Below are 22782 nucleotides of genomic sequence, written 5' to 3' on the forward strand. Positions count from 1 at the left end.
GAACAGAGGCGGTAGGGGATGGGAACAGTTGTAGGGAGTAAAGTCAGAGAGGATAACAAACACCCTGTGAGGGTTTTTATAGGTCATTGTGAAGACATTGACTTTGACCCTAAGTGAGATGGGAATCTTTCAGAGGGTTTTAAGCAGAGAAATGATGTGCTCCACCTTAACTTTGTAAGTTTATTCTGGTTAAGAATAGTATGTAGGATAGCAGGAAAAGCAAGCTATTTTATGAATTTAAATAAAAGATGACAGTGGGCTACGTGCAGTGGTGGCTCATGGTTGTAATCCCAGCACTTTGGGAGGCCAAGACAGGAGGATCACTTGAGGCCAGGAGTTCGAGACCAGCCTGGGCAACATAGTGGGACCTTGTCTCTAAAGAAAATAGAAAAAATAAGCCGGGCATGGTGCACATGCCTGTAGTCCCAACTACTCAGGAGGCTAAGGTGGGCAGATCACCTGAGCCCAGGGAGGATGAGGCTACTCTGAGCCCTGATTGTGCCACTGCACTATAGCCTGGGTGACAGAGCGAGACCCAGTCTCAAAAAAAAAATTTTTTTAGCTGGATGTGGTAGCATGCACATGTAGTCCTAACTACTCAGGAGGCTGAGGTGGGAAGATTGCTTGAACCCAAGAGTTTGAGGTTACAATGAGCTAGGATCATGCCACTAAACAGCCTGGATGACAGAGGGAAGCCCTGTCTAAAATAAAAGGGACTCACTATTGTGAAGATAGAGGCAACAGGATTAGTTGACAGAAATGTTTCTTTTGAAGCAGTATAGAAGTCTGCATTTGCTCAGGGAAGTTTTATCAGGTATTCACGAGCATCAACTTTTTATTGCCCCTCATATTTGGGTTGTATACCTAGCTCGTTGAAAAATTAGTAAACCAAAGCAGTGGGAATAACATATACCTTTGAAAGTCTGATTAAGTTATGGGCTTGCTCCCAGAAAAGTAGATACGCCTGACTTCGGTTTACTTGCATTCCCCCCAAACTCTACCCCCAAAAATTTTAGGGGCTTCTGAATCCCTCCGATTTATAGGCCTATGGACTGTTTTCAGAAAACTAAGATACCCTCTAGGGAGGGAGGTTAGTATGCAGTACGTATGCTGTCAGGTCCTTTACACTTGTACTTTAAATTAAGTTCTGAGGGCTGGACTCAGTGACTCAAGTGACTCACGCCTGTAATCCCAGCGCTTTGGGAGGCCGAGGCGGGTGGATCACCTGAGGTTGGGAATTCGAGACCAGCCTGACCAACATGGAAAAACCCTGCCTCTACTAAAAATACAAAATTAGCTAGGTGTGGTGGCATATACCTATAATCCCAGCTACTCGGGAGGCTGAGGCAGGAGAATCGCTTGAACCTGGAAGGCGGAGGTTGCAATGAGCCAAGATGTTGCCATTGCACTCCAGCCTGGGCAACAAGAGTGAAACTCTGTATCAATAAATAAAAATAAATTTGGTTCTGAGTTATCTAGTAACTAGCACAAAGACAGAAATGTAGTTATCCATGAAATGCAGTTTGTGATGTCTGTAAGATACTCACAAATGCTTAGCAGGTACTTGCTGAGCATCTTCCATGTGTCATACATTGTTCTAGGTGCCAGGACCTTTGGCATCAAGAAAGCCCCTACCCTGAAAGAGCTTACTTTGTAATGGAGATAGACTACACATCTGATAACTGGTTCTTGAGCTCCTCTTATACACCAGATACTATTCTAGGTTCCAGCGGCACAGTGTTAATTAAATAGATGATGTCTGTGCCCTCTTGGAGCATTTTATTCTAGTGAGATCTATATAGTACATAACAGTTTTTAAAAAAGATAGATCCATGATTCCCAGATCTGAGAATCATGAGACAAGGTTTTCCCAAGGGTCATCAGAGAGAAAATATGGTATTGTGATTTTTTTTTTTTTTTTTGGAGTTGGAGTCTCGCTCTGTCACCAGGCTGGAGTGCAGTTTCATGATCTCGGCTCACTGCAACCTCTCTGCCTTCCGGGTTCAAGCAATTGTCCTGCCTCAGCCTCCCAAGTAGCTGGGATTACAGGCGCCCACCACCACACCTGGCTAATTTTTGTATTTTTAGTAGAGATGGGGTTTCACCATGTTGGCCAGGGTGGTCTTGACCTCTTGACCTCGTGATCCGTCCACCTCACCCTCCCAAAGTGCTGGGATTACAGGCATGAACCACTGCACCCAGCCTGCGGTTCAGTCTTTAGTGCACGTCAGATTCACCTGAAGAGTTTATTAACACATTGCTGGGCCCCACCTCCAGTATTTCTGATTCAGGAGGTCTGCATTGGAGCCTGAGAATTGGCATTTCTAACAAGTTCCCAGATAATGCTGATGTTGCTGCTCTGGGGACCGTGCTTTTGGAACTGCCAGTACGGTATAAGGCAGCAGTCCCCAACCCTTTTGGCACCAGGGACCAGTTTCATGGAAGACAATTTTTCCATGGATCAGGGAGGTAGTGGGGGATGGTTTTAGGATGAAAGGATTCCACCTCAGATCATGAGGCATTAGTTAGATTCTCATAAGGGGCACATAAGCTAGAACCCTTGCATGTGTAGTTCAGTAGGGTTTGTGCTCTTATGAGAATTTAATGCCACCGCTGATCTGACAGGAGGCAGAGTTCAGGCCATAAGGCTCACTTGGCCTTCTGGCCTGGGGTTTGGGGACCCCTGGCATAAGAGACTTCTGCCACAATAGCCTAACTGTGGTTACTACAGAATTTCCACAGAGCTGTTGTGCAAAACCACAGTTGAATAAAAATTCTGTGGAAGGCCAAAAAGATGCATAAGGTTATTGTAATAGAGCATTTGGTATATAGAGGAACATTTCCAGCCTGTTCCAAGAAAGAGGTGTTAGAAGGTGGTATCCCTCAAACTCTTAGTGTCAGTTTGAGGTTATAGTCCTGGACATAACAGTTTATGTATTATGTGGTGTTGGCTTGAGTGCTTGGTGTGTGTAGGTAGGGTAATCCTGTATCCTTACTATTAATTTATCTCCCTTTTATACTCCCTCCACCCCTCCTGCCCAAGAGGGAACAATGTTACAATCATTATTTTAAAATGGAAATAGTGTATTAAATGTGAAACATTTTTATTTCAGAACTGTTCGTCAGGTGGCACAGGAGCAGTTCTTTTTAATGTGCACCAGATGTTGCATGGGACACCGGCCTCTACTTTTCTTCATTACTCTACTCTTTACTGTTTTGGGGGTGAGACTTTTTAAAATATGCTTATCAGTGTGATTCATTCTTTAAGCAAGAAACATTCATTGTGGTTTTAGCTTGCATTAAAGTTAGGACAGTCTATATTTAATAAATGAAGTACTACTTAATTTCCCGTACTGTGGTAGTCATCTCTAGTTAACTCTGGGTTTTTAAAAAAGTGGATTTTGCCGGGCGCGGTGGCTCAAGCCTGTAATCCCAGCACTTTGGGAGGCCGAGGCGGGCAGATCACGAGGTCAGGAGATCGAGACCATCCTGGCTAACACGGTGAAACCCCGTCTCTACTAAAAATACAAAAAAATTAGCCGGGCATGTTGGCGGGCACCTGTAGTCCCAGCTACTCAGGGAGGCTGAGGCAGGAGAATGGCGTGAACCCGGGAGGCGGAGCTTGCAGTGAGCCGACATCGCGCCACTGCACTCTAGCCTGGGGGACAGAGCAAGACTCCGTCTCAAAAAAAAAAAAAAAGTGGATTTTGAGGATGGACATGTAAATTGATATTATTCTACTTTGTTTCCAGAGCACAGCAAGAGAGAGAGCTAAACACTCAGGCGACTACTTTACTCTTTTAAGACACCTTCTTAATTACGCTTACAATAGTAATATTAATGTACCCAATGCTGAAGTTCTTCTCAATAATGAAATTGATTGGCTTAAAAGAATTAGGGTAAGTTGCAGTTAATACTCCATTTATATGTCATTATTAGTAAATAGAATGTTTTATTGATGATTTATATTTTTTGAGCATTTTGGTTAAATGGAAAACTCCAAAGATTGATAAAAGGGACCAAAGAATGTACTCTGCATCGGTGGACGTTAGTAACCTGTGGTTCACAAAATTAATGCATATCTAGTTTTGTAAAATGAATTGCTTACTTGAGACTTGAAATACTGATGTTCAGCTTCTTTTATTTTAGCATTTTGGGCCTTTTTGCAAATTCTCATTTTTAAAAAAATTATTCTTAAATTGTTTATGTCAAAAATGAGTCTGATAGAGCAAAACTTTCTATCATAACATCTGATACTTTTTACTTAGGCAGAATGTTACAAGAATTTATTTCTGAAGAGATTTGTAGTTTTTAGCCTTCAAATTAGCATTTCTTCTAGTAGTTCATAAAGCCAGTTTCTAGAAAGTTCTGAAGAAAACAAAGTTGTTTGAATGGAAAGACTTAAGGAAATTATCTCATATCCCTCCAGCTCTGTCTCGTTCTGGCTCCTCTCTCCCTCTTTACCTCCCTTTCGTAAGCTAGACATTTGATTTCTTCCACCCCCACCCCCGACCCCCCGCCTTTGGCAGGATGACGTTAAAAGAACAGGAGAAACGGGTATTGAAGAGACGATCTTAGAAGGCCACCTTGGAGTGACAAAGGAGTTACTGGCCTTTCAAACTTCTGAGAAAAAATTTCATATTGGTTGTGAAAAAGGAGGTGCTAATCTCATTAAAGTAAGTTCTGTGTTCTTGGTTGTAAGCTACACATCAACCTTCTAAATGTTTATAATCAAATTTCATTAATTTATAGTAGTATCATGTCTTTGTACTTTCTTGATCTTTTTTTTAAGAATCTTTATCAAATTTACAGTAATTTAAGAAATACAATTATGCCTTACTTTATTCAAGAGACATTTCTAAATTTGTATTTAAATAAGATTTCATGGCTGGACTTGCTGGCCTCATGCCTGTAATCCCAGTACTTTGGGAAGCCAAGTCCAGTGGATGGCTTGAGCCCAGGAGTCGAAGACCAGCCTGGGCAACATGGTGAAACCCCTTCTCTACAAAAAAAAAAAAAAAAAAAAAAAATTGCCAGGTGTGGTGGCGCACACCCATGGTCCCCAGCTACTTGAGAGGCTGAGATGGAAGGATCACCTGAGCCCAGGAGGTAGAGGTTGCAGTGAGCTGAGATCGCACCACTGCACTCCATCCTGAGGAACAGAGCAAGGCCCTGTCTCAAAATAAATAGATAAATAAATAATATACTTTATAAAGTAATTGTTGTTTAATTTTTCTCTTTGGAAAATCTGAATTGTTCATTTCATTTAATGAGGCAAACCTCTGTTTCGTAAGAATGCATCTTGTATATCTTTAATGAGTTTTTTTCATACATGTAGTAACATAAGGAAACAGAGTTTCATTTTTGTACATTTTATTTCTATTCAGAATGGGTTTAATTTGCTATACCCTTGATTAAAGGAGCAAACTTAAAAATTTTATTTCTATATAAATAAATTTTTATATAAATTTATTTATATAAATAAATTTTTATATGAGTATAAAAAATAAATAATTTTATATAAATATAAATAAATTATATAAAATAAATTTTTATATAAATAAATATGTAAATAAAATAATTTTTATATAAATAAATAAAAATGATAAGTACTACATTCAGTTTTCTTAATATTTACAGATTTATTTAACCTGCAAAATTAGGTATGTTAGTGATAGTAAATAGTGTTTTGAAGGAAGATCTTTTTGGTAGAAAATCTGAGTTTTCTGAGATGTAATGAGATCTTAAATTCCAATGAGTAATTTTAAAATGATTTACTTACAAGAGACTTTTTTTTCCTAAAAATATATAGCACTGCTAATATGTAATCCCTTTTTCAACTTTTTAGGAATTAATTGATGATTTCATATTTCCTGCATCCAATGTTTACCTGCAGTATATGAGAAATGGAGAGCTCCCGGCCGAACAGGCTATTCCAGTCTGTGGTTCACCACCTACAATTAATGCTGGTTTTGAATTACTTGTAGCATTAGCTGTTGGCTGTGTGAGGAATCTCAAACAAATAGTAGATTCTTTGACTGAAATGTATTACATTGGCACAGCAATAACTAGTAAGTATTTTTAATATAATGTGATAATTGATCATTTCAGTGTTTCAAAGTTATTTTCCTGTTTTTCTTTCAGAAAATATTTCCACCTTACATATTTCTTTCAGTAACTAGTTTAACATTTTTAGTGAATGAATGTACAATTAAGACCATTATAGGCCGAGCACGGTGGCTTAGGCCTGTAATCCCAGCACTTTGGGAGGCCAAGGTGGGTGGATCACTTGAGGTCAGGAGTTCGAGACCAGCCTGACCAACGTGGCGAAACCCTGTCTCTACTAAAAATACAAAAATTAGCTGGGTATTGTGGTGCATGCCTGTAATCCCAGCTACTCAGGAGGCTGAGACAGGAGAATTGCTTGAACCCAGGAGGTGGAGGTTGCAGTGAGCCAAGATCACGCCACTGCACTCCAGCCTGGGTGACAGAGCAAGACTCCATCTCAGAAAAAAAAAAAAAAGAAAAGAAAAAAGAAAAATAAGACCATCATAAGCAGGCCACCTTGTATAGAAAAAAAATTCAAACATTTGTTAAATGTCATCCTATAAGTGGTGTCGCCATTTGGCAAGATAAATTTCATCTCATGAAACCTGACATAAAATTCAGACTCCACATTAAAAAGTAGCCAAAGTAAATGCCGTAGAGTACAGACGTAAAACTTTATTTATTTTTTTGAGACGGAGTTTCGCTCTTGTTGCCCAGGCTGGAGTGCAGTGGCGCGATCTCGGCTCACTGCAACCTCTGCCTCTCAGGTTCAAGTGATTCTCCTGCCTCAGCCTCCCAAGTAGCTGGACTTACAGGCGCCTGCCATCATGCCTGGCTAATTTTGTACTGCCACCATGCCTGGCTAATTTTGTATTTTTAGTAGAGATAGGGTTTCACCATGTTGGCCAGGCTAGTCTTGAACTCCTGGCCTCAGGTGATCCACCCACCTTGGCGTCCCAAACTGCTGGAATTACAGGTGTGAGCCACCACACCTGGCCCAGACTTAAAACTTTAAATTGCATGTATTGGAAAACCTTTCAGGTCCTCACTTAGAAGTTCCTTAACGCTATGAGTTCGAAGAAGATCTGGCTTTGAAGATTAGAACGTGAGAAGTTACCATTTTAGTGCACCTTATTTATGTCCTCATTTAATGCCCACACCAGGCGCAGGAATAGGCTGCAGATTTCAGACCTTACAGATAAAGAATTGAAGCTCAAAAGGGCAAGGGCAATATAAAATATTAATAACAGAAAAAGCAGAAATAAGCATAATTGGTGCTGTTTTAAGAGAAAATCGCTATTTAAAACACTTAAGAATATAATTGATTACAGTAAATCTTTAAGAACATGTCAAATTACTTTTTGATGTGTTTCAGAATGTTTGGAAGTTTTAAATAACATCTCAGGAATTTCTGAATAAATCGATGGCTTAAAAGGTTAGACCTTTAGCTGTCCTATCAAATCTATGTATTGTGAGAATTTTTGTATTTTTTTTTTTAACTTAATGGGGGCTAATTTTTTAATCACAGATTGGAGTATAGTGCAACATTGTTTGCATCGTTCCCTATCTGCCATTGTTCCCCATCTGCCATTGTTCCCCGTCAACACATAAATATTTACCTAATTCCATTTTTGGCCATGCAGTTTGGTATGATATAATTAACTGGTACCGTAGACAATGATACTTAATGTTGTTTCCAGGTTTATACTAGGTGGAGGGAGATAGGAAAATGCACAGTGATTTACAATTTTCACAAATCTGTCTTGCTTGCTCCTCAAAATAGCATTATAGATATCAGGAAAGCAAGTGTTACTTTTATTATTACATTTACTAGGAAGAAACAAAGTCACCTAAAGGTGGGGGAGAAAAGGTGATAAGCATCAGAACCAGGATGTGAGCCCATGTGGTTTTAGGATTATTTAAAACTGAGAAAATTATAATGTGTTGATATATTTAGATAATATTTAATTCCTTGCCAAATCTGAAGGCAAAAGTATCAAATATTAAGAAAGTGAATAATGGCTAAAAATAAAGATGCAAGTAAAGTTAGCATGTAGACATTAGCATTATACTATCTTGTACTTTTGAGACTGCCATAGAAGCAACATCATATAAAATGGGTTTAGGCCGGGCGCGGTGGCTCACGCTTGTAATCCCAGCACTTTGGGAGGCCGAGGCGGGCGGATCACAAGGTCAGGAGATCGAGACCACGGTGAAACCCCGTCTCTACTAAAAATACAAAAAATTATCCGGGCGTGGTGGTGGGCGCCTGTAGTCTCAGCTACTAGGAGAGGCTGAGGCAGGAGAATGGTGTGAACCCGGGAGGCGGAGCTTGCAGTGAGCCGAGATCATGCCACTGCACTCCAGCCTGGGCGACAGAGCGAGACTCCGTCTCAAAAAAAAAAAAAAAAAAACGGGTTTGTGGGTGATTGGATAAGAAGCTGCACAATGGTGCCTGTTGCTGTATATTTTAGATTGTTTGAAGATGAAGTGCAAACTCAGAACACTGCTTCAGGTTGCTGTAGGGTTAGTGAATTATGGGTGGTAGAATTATTGCCAGGGTTGCTTTGTCAGCGTAATAGAGTTTGAAAGGACAAAATGGCTGTGTTCTTGCTACAAGAATCTTTTCTTCCCTCAGCTTGTGAAGCACTTACTGAGTGGGAATATCTGCCACCTGTTGGACCCCGCCCACCCAAAGGATTCGTGGGGCTGAAAAATGCCGGTGCTACTTGTTACATGAATTCTGTGATTCAGCAACTCTACATGATTCCTTCCATTAGGAACGGTATTCTTGCCATTGAAGGCACAGGTAGTGATGTAGATGATGATATGTCTGGGGATGAGAAGCAGGACAATGAGGTAAATTTGAGTTACCATTTCTGTTTTCTGTGTTTCAAGTTGTGATACCAGATAGTATTCTCTCTTAAGAGAGTATTATACTTTGATCAAACGTGTTAAAGTATATTTGAAAGTTAGGGATGGGCCAGGCACACACCTGTGGTCTCAGCTACTCAGGAGACTGAGGCAGGAGGATTGCTTGAGCCTGGGAGCTTGAGGCTGCAGTGAGCCATGATCATGCCACTGCACTCCAGCCTGGGTTACAGAGTGAGACCCTGTCTCAGAAAAAAAGGAAAAAGTAAGTAGGGATGGACTTCTCCCAGCCAGCATGAACTGCTACCTCTTAACATAGTATAGTGCTCACTACCTACCAGAATTTAAACTGCAGTTAATTTTTAGAATGGTTTGTACATTTCTAAAGCAACAGTTGGCCGGGCATGGTGGCTCACACCTGTAATCTCAGCACTTTGGGAAGCTGAGGCAGGTGGATCACCTGAGGTCAGGAGTTCAAGACCAGCCTGGCCAACATAGTGAAACCCCATGTCTACTAAAAATACAAAAATTAGCCGGGTGTGGTGGCACATGCCTGTAGTCCTAGCTACTTGGAAGGCTGAGGCAGGAGAATCACTTGAACCCGGAAGGTGGAGGTTGCGATGAGCTGAGATGGCACCAGTGCACTCCAGCCTAGATGACAGAGCGAGACTCCATCTCAAAAAAAAAAAAAAAAAGAAAAAAAAAAAGCAACAGTTAATGTACTCATGTTTTTTTGTGTAGAGTGTTTAGTATAATTTGGGGTTTGTTTAATGGTAAGAACTTGCGTTTTTAATAATAGTTCAAAATTTTTACTTTTCTATTTCTAAATTTTAATTTTCTATTTTATGCCAAGTTATACAGTATCTGCCAATTTCACTGTCTGTGCTTGCTTTTAGGTTACTCTTTGAATTTCCCTTAGATATAGCTCTTCTTGATTAGGAAATAAACTTTCCCTACTTTAAATAGTCTCACATAGTCTTGTGGCAAAATTTAGGCTGCCCACTGAGTATCCAGTGCAATATAAAGCAGTGAAGAAGTTGAGTTGTAGTGGCGAATCAGAATTGACATAACTGTAAGATAGGTCTTTAAAGAAGAGCATATGGCAAGAAGACTTAAGTTGTGGTCATATTTGTGCTTACCCTATAATAATTCCTTGGTTTTACTTTTCCTGTTTATAGTGATAGTGAGAACTGAAGAGAGAAGCCAGAGTATATTCTAATTGTAGTAAATGATTCTTTTCATTCCCTCCCTTCAGTTGCTAGAACTGATTTTGCTCTGAAGAAGTAGTTTATCAGTTGGAGCTTCTGAAACATCTACTTGCCTCAACTCTTCCCTAGACCTGCTGTGCCAGATGGTCTAGGGATTGGGGTCTGAGCACTTTTACTTTTTAAAAAAAGCTTCATAAAGGACACTTATACCCATACCTGATTAAAAATCACTGCTCTGGGAAAAAAATGTAATTCAAATTCCAGTTCTGGAGCCCATCATATACCTGGGATACTGAGTTAAACACAAGTAGGTATAGGTAATTGTACTGGCAAGAAGTAAATGAGGCATACAAAATATAATACAATTTCAAATAAGGTGTACTACTTTTACTCTCGTGGTATCCTCTGCTCCATATTGTCTCTGCACCCCAGTGTACTGTGGGAGTTTTTGTGGGGTTTTTTGGGTTTTGGTTTTTTTGGCTTATGTTTTTGTTTCCATCCCTAGAGTATAAGTTTCTCATGGGCGGGGACTGGTTGTTGTCTATTTCTATATCAGAGTTCTCAGATACAATTCAGAGAATATTGAAAGATAGTTAAATGTAAAAACAAATTCTTCTTTGTAGCTGCCATATGATTATGACCTTTAGGAATTCTGTCTTCATGTTACATCTTATACCACTACTTCTGTTGTTTTTTAAAATTGTGGTAAAATACATATAACATGAAACTTACCATCTGTTTTTTAAATGTGCAGTTGTCCTATTAAATACATTTACATTGTTGTACATCATCGCTACCACCTATCTCCAAAACTCTTCATATTGCAAAACTGAAACAGTGGCCATTAAGCTACTCCCCATTCTCCCTCCCCACAGCCTCTGGCAGCTACTGTTCTTTTTGTCTCTATGATTGACTACTCTACATACCTCATATAAGTGAAGTCATACAGTATTTGCCTTTTCATAGCTGGCTTATTTCATTTTAAAGTCTAAGTAATATTCCATTATATGTATATACCACATTGTCCTTATCCATTCATTTGTCGATAGACATTTGGGTTGCTTTCCCATTTGAGCTATTGTGAATAAGGCTGCCATGAACATGGATATACAAATAGCTGTTTGAGGTCCTGCTTTCAATATTTCCAGGTATATGTTCAGAAGTGGAAGTACTAGATCATTTGGTGATGCTATTTTTATTTTATTATTTATTTTATTTTTTTCAGACAGAGTCTCACCCTGTCACACAGGCTGGAGTGCAGTGGTGCTATCTCAGCTCACTGCAACCTCTGCCTCCTGGGTTCAAGTGATTCTCCTGCCTCAGCCTCCCGAGTAGCTGGGACTACAGGCACGCACCACCACGCCCCGCTAATTTTTGTATTTTTAGTAGAGATGGGGTTTCACCATGTTGGCCAGGCTGGTCTCAAACTCCTGACCTCAGATGATCCACCCACCTTGACCTCCCAAAGTGCTGGGATTATAGGCGTGAGCCACCATATACAGCCAAATTTTTTGAGGAACTGTTTTCTAGAGTGACTGCACCATTTTACATTCCTACCAGCATTGCACAAGAGCTCCAATTTCTCCATATCCTTGCCAACACTTGTTATACTCGCTCGTTCTGATAGTTGACACCCTAATTGAGTGTGAGGTAGTATCTCCTCATGGTTTTGATTTGCATTTCCCAAATGGTTAACGATTTTGAGCATCTTTAGCTGTGCTTATTATTGGCCACTTGTTCATCTTCTTTGTCCATTTTTAAATTGAGTTGTGTTGTTGAGTTTTAAGAGTTCTCTGTATGTTCTGGATATTAACTCCATATCAGATATGTGATTTGCAGATACTTTCTTTTGTTGCCTGTACCTCTGATGTCATATCCAAGAAATCATTGCCAAATCCAGTGTCTTGAAGCTTTTGCCCTATGTTTTTTTTAACAGTTTTGTGGTTTTAGCTCTTACATTTAGGATTTTGATCCATTTTGAGTTAATTTTTGTATGTAGTGTTTCATAAGGGCTCAAATTTATTCTTTTGCGTGTGGATTATCCAGTTTACCCAGCACCATTTGTGGAAGAGTATTACAGTCATGCACCACATAACAATGTTTCAGACAATTACAGACCATATATATGACAGTAGTCCAATAAGATTATAATGTCATATTTTTACTGTACCTTTTCTATTTTTAGATGCACAGATTCACTATTGGGTTGCAGTTGTCTACAGTATGTAGTACAATAACATGCTGTACAAGTTTACAACCTAGGAGCAATTGGCTATACCATCTAGGTTTTATAGGTACACTCTGTGATATTCACAGGACAAAATCACCTAATGATGCATTTATCAGAATTTATCTGTGTCATTAAGCAAAGAATGACTATACTGATGTAGGTGTATTTTTTTTGACAGATCTGAGCATTTTATATACAATAGCTACACAAAGGGTATATTATCCCCATTCACACATAAAGAAACTTGAAGCTTAGAAAGTTTAACTAATTTTTACTTGCTCAAAGTTACTTGGCTTATAAGTGGTAGAGCCTGCATTTATGTCTAGTTCAGTCTAAATTACTATGCTAATACTACACTATATTATCTATCTCTCTTATACATGGTCAGGGTTATTTGGTTATGATAACTAATAGGTGAAATAGTGGGGATAAACACTAAATACTAAAAATTTATAAATTGAAAAGTGCTTTGGAAATGAGCATAATAGGAATACAAATCATTTGTTCAATAACTGCTTGGCATTTGTCTCAACGTATTTTACTATATTTTAGCTCATTGGTGACATTTTTTGGTTTCTAGAGCAATGTTGATCCCAGGGATGATGTATTTGGATATCCTCAACAATTTGAAGATAAACCAGCATTAAGTAAAACTGAAGATAGAAAAGAGTACAACATTGGTGTCCTAAGACACCTTCAGGTCATCTTTGGTCATTTAGCTGCTTCTCGACTGCAATACTATGTGCCCAGAGGATTTTGGAAACAGTTCAGGTAAACTGTGGATGGACAATAATAGAGATACTTCTTAAAATGAACATCTCAATACACTAACATTAAACCTCTAAAAGACATGTTGGAAAGCATCTTTTTTTAAGCACTGGTAATATTCAAACTGTCCTTAGTTGGGTGGGTTTTTTGTTTTTCTTTTTTTTTTTTTAGGTCCCCTTAGGAAGAAGTAGAAACTGGCATAGTAAGGAAGGGCAACATCCTTTAGTCTCTTAACCATATTATTAACTTTTTATTAGGAAAACATCTAATAAATACAGAAGTAGAAAAAATAGTATGAACCCCTGTATACTTGTCACCCAACTTCAGTAGTGGTCAACTTGTGGCCAGCCTCATTTAATCTATATTCTTACCTATTTTCTTCTTTTTTTTCCTTTTTCTTTTTCTTTTTCTTTTTCTTTTTTTTTTTTTTTTTTGAGATGGAGTTTTGCTCTTGTTGTCCAAGCTGGAGTGCAGTGGTGTAATCTTGGCTCACTGTAACATCCATCTCCCAGATTCAAGCAATTCTCCTGTCTCAGCCTCCCAAATAGCTGGGATTACAGGCACCCACCACCACGCCTAGCTAATTTTTTGTATCTTTAGTGGAGACGGGGTTTCACCATGTGGGCCCAGGCTGGTCTCGAACTCCTGACCTCAGGTGATTCCCACCTCAGCCTCCCAAAGTGCTGGGATTACAGGCGTGAGCCACTGTCCCCGGCCCTTACCTATTTCTGGATTGTTTTGAAGCAAATCTTAGTTCCATCTATAAATACTTAAGTATGTGTCTGTAGTGTCTGTCTCAAAACATGATCATGATACCATTATGTTTTTTTAAAATTGCTTAATATCAAATATCTCTGTCAGTGTTTGAATTTACCGAGTTATCTCATAATTGGTTTTTACTGATATTTTTTAAAAATAAGATTCAGTTGAGGTCCGTTTACCACAAATGGTTGATAATGATCTTGATTTTTCATCTGTTCCTTTTTTCCCTTTACAATTATGGGGGAGTCGGAGGACAAATAGCCTGTAAATTTTCCCACAGTCTGAATTTTATTGATGGAATCCCTGTGGTCGTTTATTATTTTCTGTTTTTCTTGGTCACCTGCATCTTCTATAAACACCTTGTGAGATCTAGAGGCTTGATCAGATTGTGGTATTATTTTTCTTTTTGTGGAATGGATAGGCAAGGCTACTTCATAGGGGGTAATGTTTATCTCCATGAGGAGTGACATATAATGTCTGTCTTCTTATGATGTTAACAGCAATTGATTATTATTATTTTTTTTTTTTTTTTTTCTGAGATGGAGTCTTTGCTCTGTTGCCCAGGCTAGAGTACAGTGGCATGATCTCAGCTCACTGCAACCTCCGCCTCCTGGGTTCAAGCAATTCTGCCTCAGCCTCCTGAGTAGCTAGGGTTATAGGCGTGGGCCAACCTTGCCCGGCCAAGTTTTGTATTTTTAGTAGAGACGGGGTTTCACCATGTTGGCCAGTCTGGTCTCGAACTCCTGACCTCAGGTGACCCGCCCCCCTCCTGAAGTGCTGGATTATAGGCATATAGGCATGAGCTACTGCTCCCCAGCCTTTTTTTTTTTTTGGAGACAGAGTCTTGCTCTGTTGCCCAGGCTGAAGTGCAATGGCTCGATCTCGGCTCACTGCAACCTCCGCCTCCCAGGTTCAAGCGATTCTTCAGCCTCAGCCTCCCAAGTAGCTAGGACGACAGGCCCACCACACCCTGCTAATTTTTTGTAGTTTTAGTAGAGATGGGGTTTTGCCGTGTTGGCCACACTGGTCTCAAATTCCTGACGTCAGGTGATCCACCCGCCTCGGCCTCCCAAAGTGCTGGGATTATAAGCATGAGCCACTGCACCCGGCTGATTATCATTATCTTAATACAGTATTTCTTCAGGGTTATAAAATAACAATATTTTATTTTTTCATTTAATAGCTAGAAAAGATCTATAAAGGGAAAATTGCCGTCACCATTTTTTTAAGTTAGAAAACTCAATTACATTTTTATCTTGTTTCCTTTGACTTTAAGTCAGAACTGCGTCATGCACTGTGCTAAAATAACTACAGTACAACCACGTAACTCTTACTGTGTATGAAAAGGGGTATAATTCTTTATAGCAGTGAGGTTTGGTTTGTTTTGTTTTGTAAATAATCCTCCTTGGAATCCCTTCAAGGTGCTTTCCGGCCAACTGAGAGGACGGGGGAACAAAGGGTCACCTGATACTCTGATCCGCCTTCCCTTCTTCTGACAAAGCAGTATAAATTTCTTTTCCTCCCATAAAGGCCCTCCACTTACTCTGTACTAGTGTCTTGCGTGGACCACCCTCCCTCCCATCTCTCATTTTGCTTTTAGTCCCGTCACCCAGCATACCATTCTCCCTCCTCTCTGACTATTTCAGTTCTGTCTTCTTTCCCTAGGTTATTCCAATTCCATCTCTGCCCTAAGGCTATTTTAGCATTTCTGTTTATGCTCTTCCAAATTGAAGAACACAAACAGAGGCTTATACTGGGGTTTTTTTTTTTGTTTTTTTTTTTGTTTTTTTTTTTGAGACAGAGTCTCACTCTGTGGCCCAGGCTAGAGTGCAGTGGTGTGATCTCGGCTCACAGTAACCTTTGTCCCCTGGGTTCAGGCGATTCTCCTGTCTTGGTAGCTGGGATTACAGGCGCCTGCCACCATGCCCAGCTAATTTTTGTATTTTTAGTAGAGACCGGGTTTCACCATATTGGTCAGGCTGGTCTCGAACTCCTGACTTCAGGTGATCCACCCGCCTCAGCCTCCCAAAGTGCTGGGATTACAGGCATGAGCGACTGCGCCCAGCTGAGGCTTACACTTTTTAAACTTTCGTCTTGTCATTCAGTTACAATTTTTTTCTCTTGTAATGCCTTTGCTTTTTTGACTTTTCATTTACTCCCTGTGCTAGTGGAGCTTGGTTTATATAGACTAGCACTTTGGATTATCCACACTTTAGACACATAATCTACTCTTGATACAAATGGGTTAGTTAACTACACTTCCTCACCCCACTTTTTTATTTTGAAAAGTTTCAAACCTACAGAAAAGGTGAAGAAGAGGTATAATTATCACCTTTATGTTATATTCTTTATGCGGTTTTACTAATTAACATTTTGCCATATTTGCTTATCTTGCCATATGTATACTTGGTTTTTGGTTTATTTTTTTCTTAAGTTTTTTTTTGTTTGTTTGTTTTTTGTTTTTTCGAGATGGAGTGTCACTCTGTTGCCCAGGCTGGAGTGCAGTGGCACTATCTCGGCTCACTGCAAGCTCTGCTTCCTGGGTTCACACCATTCTCCTGCCTCAGCCTCCCAAGTAGCTGAGACTACAGGCACCTGCCACCATGCCCGGCTAAGTTTTTGTATTTTTGGTAGAGACAGGGTTTCATTGTGTTAGCCAGGGCCGTCTCGAACTCCTGACCTCGTGATCCACCCGGTTCGGCCTCCCAAAGTGCTGGGATTACAGGCGTGAGCCACCGCACCCGGCCTTTTTTCTTAAGTTGATAGTAAGTTGCAAACATGACGCTTCACCCCTTCATACTTCAACATATATCTTATAAGAGATCATATATCAGAATAAGGCAGTTTTCCTACTTATGTATAATACAATTATATCCAAGTAAAGTAATGTAATAACGATTTTTAATCTCTAATATTCATCAGCATATATTCCGATTTCCCAAAAATGGTCTTTATAACTTATCTTTCTATCCCAATCTGAATTTGGCTGTTAGCTCTTTAGTTGCCTTTTATGTAAAATAATCTCCCTAACTTGTGACTTGTATCGCACTGAAATTTTTAAAGAGTCCAGGCCAGTTGTCTTGCAGAATGTCTTTTTTAATTTGTGTGATTGTTTCCTGATGATTAGCTTTATGTTAAATGTTGAGGGGGTGGGGGCAATAAAACTACATAATTGATATTTTGTGTTTCTCACTGCACTGTATTGGGAGGCATGTGTTATCCACTTAATTATTAAGTGATACTAATTTTGATTTCTTGCTGTCTTAACAGATCTCTCCTTTATAAAAGGGTACCTTTTCCCTTTTGAAATTAGTTGATTACATGTTTGAAAGTTTGAGGAGTTGAGTATGGTTTGAAAGTAAATAGAACGGACTGGTGTAATTTCCAGTAATGAAACAAGCTGATTTTTAACAAATAATATATTTGATTTTAAACTTACTGTATACAAATTTTTACTTGTCTAAAATATAATAGAGATCAAATTATTTGCTATGTAGGAAAGGTTTTACAAAAGTATAAACAGACAGTTCTTGCATACTTTAAAATGTCATTTCTTGCTTAGAACAAATACACTTAAATTCTCTATGTACATTATTCTGTATATACAAAATCAGATATTATTGATAGTTTCCAGCAGTGCCTGAGTTTTAGCAGTATGAGTTCTCATTTTGTGGTATGTAGTGATGGTGTCTTTTCTTAGATTACTCAAGAGATTAGAACAAGTTAAACCTTTCTCTCTTCACTTGGGAAAAAAATAAATTTAAGAGTGACTAGATCTGATCTTTTTACTATTTATAATCCAAAATTTAAGCAAAATGAAAGAAATAAAATAGTAATTGTAACATCCACATAAGAGTGAGATCCACCACCTCATCTTAATAGTATCTTTAATTGGATTCAAAATGCACGCATGTGCCATATCACCTGAAACAACCATACTTCTGGAGCCGTACTATCCATCAATTACACCACTAGTTTCGTGGCAGTTCTTTTCCGCTAGAGTACTAGTTTTACTATGAGGCTCACTCTCTTACCCCACTACATTCTATAGGGAAAGCACATTCTTTTTTTTCTACTTTTTCCATGTAGTTGAGGAATAAAATCTCGGTTTTATATACTGCTGTTTGTGGTCGTGTTGCTTTTTTTCCCCCTGAAAAATATAGTTGTACATATTGTTCTGTGAATGTTACATGTTACATGTTTTATTTCATTCATTTCTTAGGCTTTGGGGTGAGCCTGTTAATCTGCGTGAACAACACGATGCTTTAGAATTTTTTAATTCATTGGTGGATAGTTTAGATGAAGCTTTAAAAGCTTTAGGACATCCAGCTATGCTAAGTAAAGTCTTAGGAGGTTCCTTTGCTGATCAGAAGATCTGCCAAGGCTGCCCACATAGGTAAGTACTAATTACACATTGAAAGTGTATGTTGTACCATGTATATACTAACAAAAATAAAATTTTTACTAGTACTTACATACAAAAGTGGAGTATATCACTGATTACTAAATACCTGAAACAATGATTTATATACTGTGAATACCTTACTGCTATGGGACTGTTTTTTGTTTTTGTCAATTAACTTTTAGTTCCTTCTACTCTGCCTGATCTCTTAGCCATTTTATTATACTCTTACAGTCTCTTCCTTTCCTTTCCTTTCTCCTTTTTCTTTTCCTTTCTCTTTTTTTTTTGTTTCTTTCTTTTTTGAAAGAGACAAGGTTTCTCTTTGTTGCCTAGGCTGGAGTTCAGTGGCATGATCGTAACTCATAGTAACTTTGAACTTCTGGGCTCAAGCAATCCTACTGCCTCAGCCTCTCAAATAGCTGGGACTACAGGCATGTGCCACCACACCTGGCTAATTTGTAAATTTTTTTAGAGATCGGATCTCTTGTTGCCCAAGCTGGTCTCAAAACTCCTAACCTCAAAATCAGTCCTCACACCTCAGCTTCCCAAAGTGTTGAGATGACAGGCGTGAGCCACTGCGCTCGGCCTACTCTTACATTCTTTTACAGAAGATTATTCCTGGGGAAATAAAATGGCATTTTGCATATAGCTACAGGTGTTACTTATAAATTTGCCCTTTATCTTAGAACTTCAGTGATTATAATAGTGTAAATACAGTAAGTTTAGAAGATGACAAAGCTGTGGTAGTATTTCCTATACAAATGAAATAATGACTTTTAAAATAGCATTGATTATTGTCATCTTTAAGGCATATTTGTATACAAAACATACCAAACCTGCGCTTGTGTGGCGACATGAAACTGCTCACCCACAATCTGCTGAGCTCGCATGTGCGGGGGGTGGGGTCCCGTGGCTTCCCCCTGCGCCCCCAGGCCACCGAGGTACGTATCTGCCCTGTAGAATTCAACCCCAACTTTGTGGCGCGTATGATACCTAAGGTGGAGTGGTCGGCATTCCTGGAGGTGGCAGATAACTTGCGCCTGATCCAGGTGCCTAAAGGGCCGGTTGAGGGATATGAGGAGAATGAAGAGTTTCTGAGGACCATGCACCACCTGCTGCTGGAAGTGGAAATGATAGAGGGCACCCTGCAGTGCCTGGAATCTGGACGTATGTTCCGCATCAGCCGCGGGATCCCCAACATGCTGCTGAGTGAAGAGGAAACTGAGAGTTGATTGTGCCAGGCTCCAGTTTTTCTTGTTATGACTGTGTGTATTTTTGTTGATATATACCCTGTTGCCGAATTCTGCCGTGTGTATCCCCAACCCTTGACCCAATGACACCAAACACACAGTGTTCTTGAGCTCTATATTATATATTTTTTTCTCATTAAAGGTTCAAAACCAAAAAAAAAAAAAAAACCATACCAAACCTATTGTAAAAAAAAAAAAAAAGATTTTACAAGAAAAACATTGACAAAACAAATCGTTTGACTTAAAAGGAAAATTGATTAAGGGCTTCTATTAGAAATAGTTAATGAGTTCATTACTGATAAATATACATGCCTGTCATACGGAAGTTTTACCTTGAGACTTGTTATAATATGGATTAATGTTGATTTGCAATCGTTTTTCACCAAAATGTCACAGTAAGATAGTATTTTCTACAATCCAAACTGTATTAAATATAGTCATGGGTTGAGTACACGTGTGGTTTGTGGGGGTGTTTTGTTTTTGATTACCAGGAAATGATTAGGGGAGAGGTAATACTATATAAGTGAGAAATTTCTAGCAAGTTATAGTCTTGTCACTCATTCATAATTAGGGAATATACTTATTCACTTAGCCTAGGCAACTTTTAGTCCTTTTGAAAGGCCTTTTTATATTAGGTGAACAATAAAATAAAATTTTAACTTTGTTTTTAATTAGTGATAAAAACAGCCAACTTTGGGGTCATTTGTTCATGTCACTCCTCCTTAGTTTTAGACAATTTTCTAAATTATTTGGAAATCACTGGTTTTCTTTGGCAAGTGAAATGTCAAAAGATTATGATCTTGAAATCAGATCCTTATACCTGATCAACAGCTAAACTAGTCTTATTTTTTTAACTAGCTGGGCATGGGGGTGGCCTGTAGTCCCAGCTGCTTGGGAGGCTGAGTCAGGAGGATTGCTTGAGTCCAGGAGTTAGAAGTTTCAGTGAACTATGATCATGCCACTACATTCCAGCCTGGGTGACAGAGTGAGACCTCACCTCATTAAAAACAAAAAAGAAAGAAAGTCTACTTTGAGTGCCCATATGACCATTCTGTTTTTCACTCTCAGCACAGTATTCATTGAATTACATGAATCTTTGTGTTACAAGATTCTGCCCAACTGTAGGCTAATATAAGTGTTCTGAACACATTTAGGGTAAGCTAGGCTAAAGCTGTGATGTTTGGTAGGTTGGCTGTATTAAATGCATTTTCAGCTTATGATATTTTCAATTTATGATGAGTTTATTGGGCTGTAGCCATTTCATAAGCAAAGAGCATCTGTAGTTGTTGCAGACACCATATGCTTCACAAAGCCTAAGATATTTACTATCTGGCCCTTTACAGAAAGACTTTGCTGTCCTCTAGTGTTAGAACACCTTCTTTTTACAGGTGTTGAAGAATATCCTACTTTTGAAGTGTAGTCTAAGATCTAACTTTTTTCCGTCTATGGGCTGTTCTCTGGTTATATAGTAGCAATTTGCTTAATACCTGCTTTATATTCCATTCATACAATTTATAAATGCCTTTGTGTGCCTTTTTTCCGGAGTTTAAAATTCCTTAAATAAGGGACTATCTTAAACATTGAATATCCCTCAGTGCTTTTACACATAGAAAGCACTCTCAGTCTATCCATTGAATGAATTAATGGTTAATAATGTATTCCTCACATCCCTTGTTTTGCATTTATGCATGTGTCTCACCAGAAATTGGAAAGTCTCTGGTAGAAAATGACCATAAACTGGGATTCTAGCTCCTTCTCAGGTTGCTAATCCTGTATTCATTTGTGTGTTCAAACTTTTGCTTTACTAAGGCTTCCATTACAGAAAAGGAAGAATATATAAAAATTTAGCTTATTCGTAGTTTATCATTTTCAGAACTTAATAAATTCATGCTTTGGCTTCAGCATGAATTACTATCTAAACAGATAACACCAGAAGCAGCATCGTATACTACAAAGAGATTAAGCTGTGAGCCCAGATAGATTCAACTTTAAAATACCATTTCACCTAATAATCAAGTTAACTTTTTTATTGCTAACGTTCTATGACTTACGGGTTTCGCATTATAAAAATGGCAAATGTATGGGTGCAGCAAACCAACACGGCACATGTATACATATGTAACAAACCTGCACGTTGTGGACATGTACCCTAGAACTTAAAGTATAATTAAAAAAAAAAAAAAGGCAAATGTAGTTTACATTAAGTCCATAACTAAATAAATGTTTACAAAACTAAGGGATAAATCCTTTTTTTAATCGTTTTTAGGTACGAATGTGAAGAATCTTTTACGACCCTAAATGTAGACATTAGAAATCACCAAAATCTTCTTGATTCTTTGGAACAATATGTCAAAGGAGATTTACTAGAAGGTGCAAATGCATATCATTGTGAAAAATGCAATAAAAAGGTATGGACTGTCCAGTTTTGTTTAATTTTGATTACATTTAATGGATTTAAAAGAAATTGGTTTTTTTGGTTCATCCTCACAAGTCACCCTCTTTTTATTTTCTCCTACTTTGGTATAGTGGCAACAGAGAATTAGTCAATATGATAACTAATAGAAGGTTTGGCAAGGAAGGAAAAAAAGTAGTGCCAAAGGGGCTAGCTAAATAAGATAAAAATAGGTAAATAAGAGTGAATAATTTTAAAAGTCATAACGTGATAGCACATTCTCTTATATAAGTTACACAGACACTTTCCATCTCTACCAAGAAACAAATTGCCATTGAACTCTTCAAAAATACAGAGCTGATAGAGGAAAACATTTCTCCTGTCATGTCCAGGATTACTTGTCAAGACCAAAACATTTGCTGAAACCATTACTTTATTGAACCACGTAAGATTTCTTTTAGACTAGTCAAGTGGCCCATAAGATTTCTTTTATCACCTATGTTATAAAACCATTTATTTTGGAAACTTATTAGCAGTTCTTTGAGAGAGATGATTCACACTCATTATAGTAACGAATAAGGTATATCTTTGGGAGCTCCCAGACCCTTTCACCTTCAAGTCACTTGTGTTGTTTTGGCCTTATGTACCACTTAGAGAAGTCCTAAAGTTTAAAGATTGAGATTGTGGGCTGTAAAGCCATACTGCCTGCCACCTGCAGCTCCTGAGACCTGAGGCAAGTTACTTGACCTCTCTCTGATTACTAATTTTCATCTTTAAGGTTCAGTAGTACACACTTGAGAAGGTTGCAAGGATTCCGTATGTTTTTACTTGTGCAGCACTTAGTATATTAC

At 38.6% G+C, this 22782-nt stretch overlaps 2 protein-coding genes across 8 annotated transcripts in view; both read left to right on the forward strand.

The window, feature by feature from the left end:
- Nucleotides 1-22782, forward strand: part of USP9X (ubiquitin specific peptidase 9 X-linked) — a 150918-nt gene that overhangs the window by 109743 nt on the left and 18393 nt on the right. For all 7 annotated transcript variants that reach the window (XM_063634497.1, XM_055269208.2, XM_063634496.1 and 4 more), the window contains exons 27-34: nt 3114-3222; nt 3753-3899; nt 4530-4676; nt 5849-6071; nt 8687-8907; nt 12938-13128; nt 18110-18283; nt 21806-21947. In XM_063634497.1, the coding sequence (XP_063490567.1) occupies nt 3114-3222; nt 3753-3899; nt 4530-4676; nt 5849-6071; nt 8687-8907; nt 12938-13128; nt 18110-18283; nt 21806-21947 (1354 nt within the window). The remainder of the gene's footprint in view (nt 1-3113; nt 3223-3752; nt 3900-4529; nt 4677-5848; nt 6072-8686; nt 8908-12937; nt 13129-18109; nt 18284-21805; nt 21948-22782) is intronic.
- On the forward strand, nt 18289-19707 carry LOC129476368 (multifunctional methyltransferase subunit TRM112-like protein). Its single transcript, XM_055269213.2, has one exon. The coding sequence runs from the start codon at nt 19144-19146 to the stop codon at nt 19519-19521; it is 378 nt and encodes a 125-aa protein (XP_055125188.1). The 5' UTR covers nt 18289-19143; the 3' UTR covers nt 19522-19707.

The sequence above is a fragment of the Symphalangus syndactylus genome, chromosome X (assembly GCF_028878055.3).
Source record: "Symphalangus syndactylus isolate Jambi chromosome X, NHGRI_mSymSyn1-v2.1_pri, whole genome shotgun sequence".
NCBI classification, from domain to species: Eukaryota; Metazoa; Chordata; class Mammalia; order Primates; family Hylobatidae; genus Symphalangus; species Symphalangus syndactylus.

What these genes read in the sequence shown, in the direction of transcription:
- LOC129476368 (XM_055269213.2), top strand. Translation starts at nt 19,144, where the DNA reads ATGAAACTGCTCACCCACAATCTGCTGAGCTCGCATGTGCGGGGGGTG.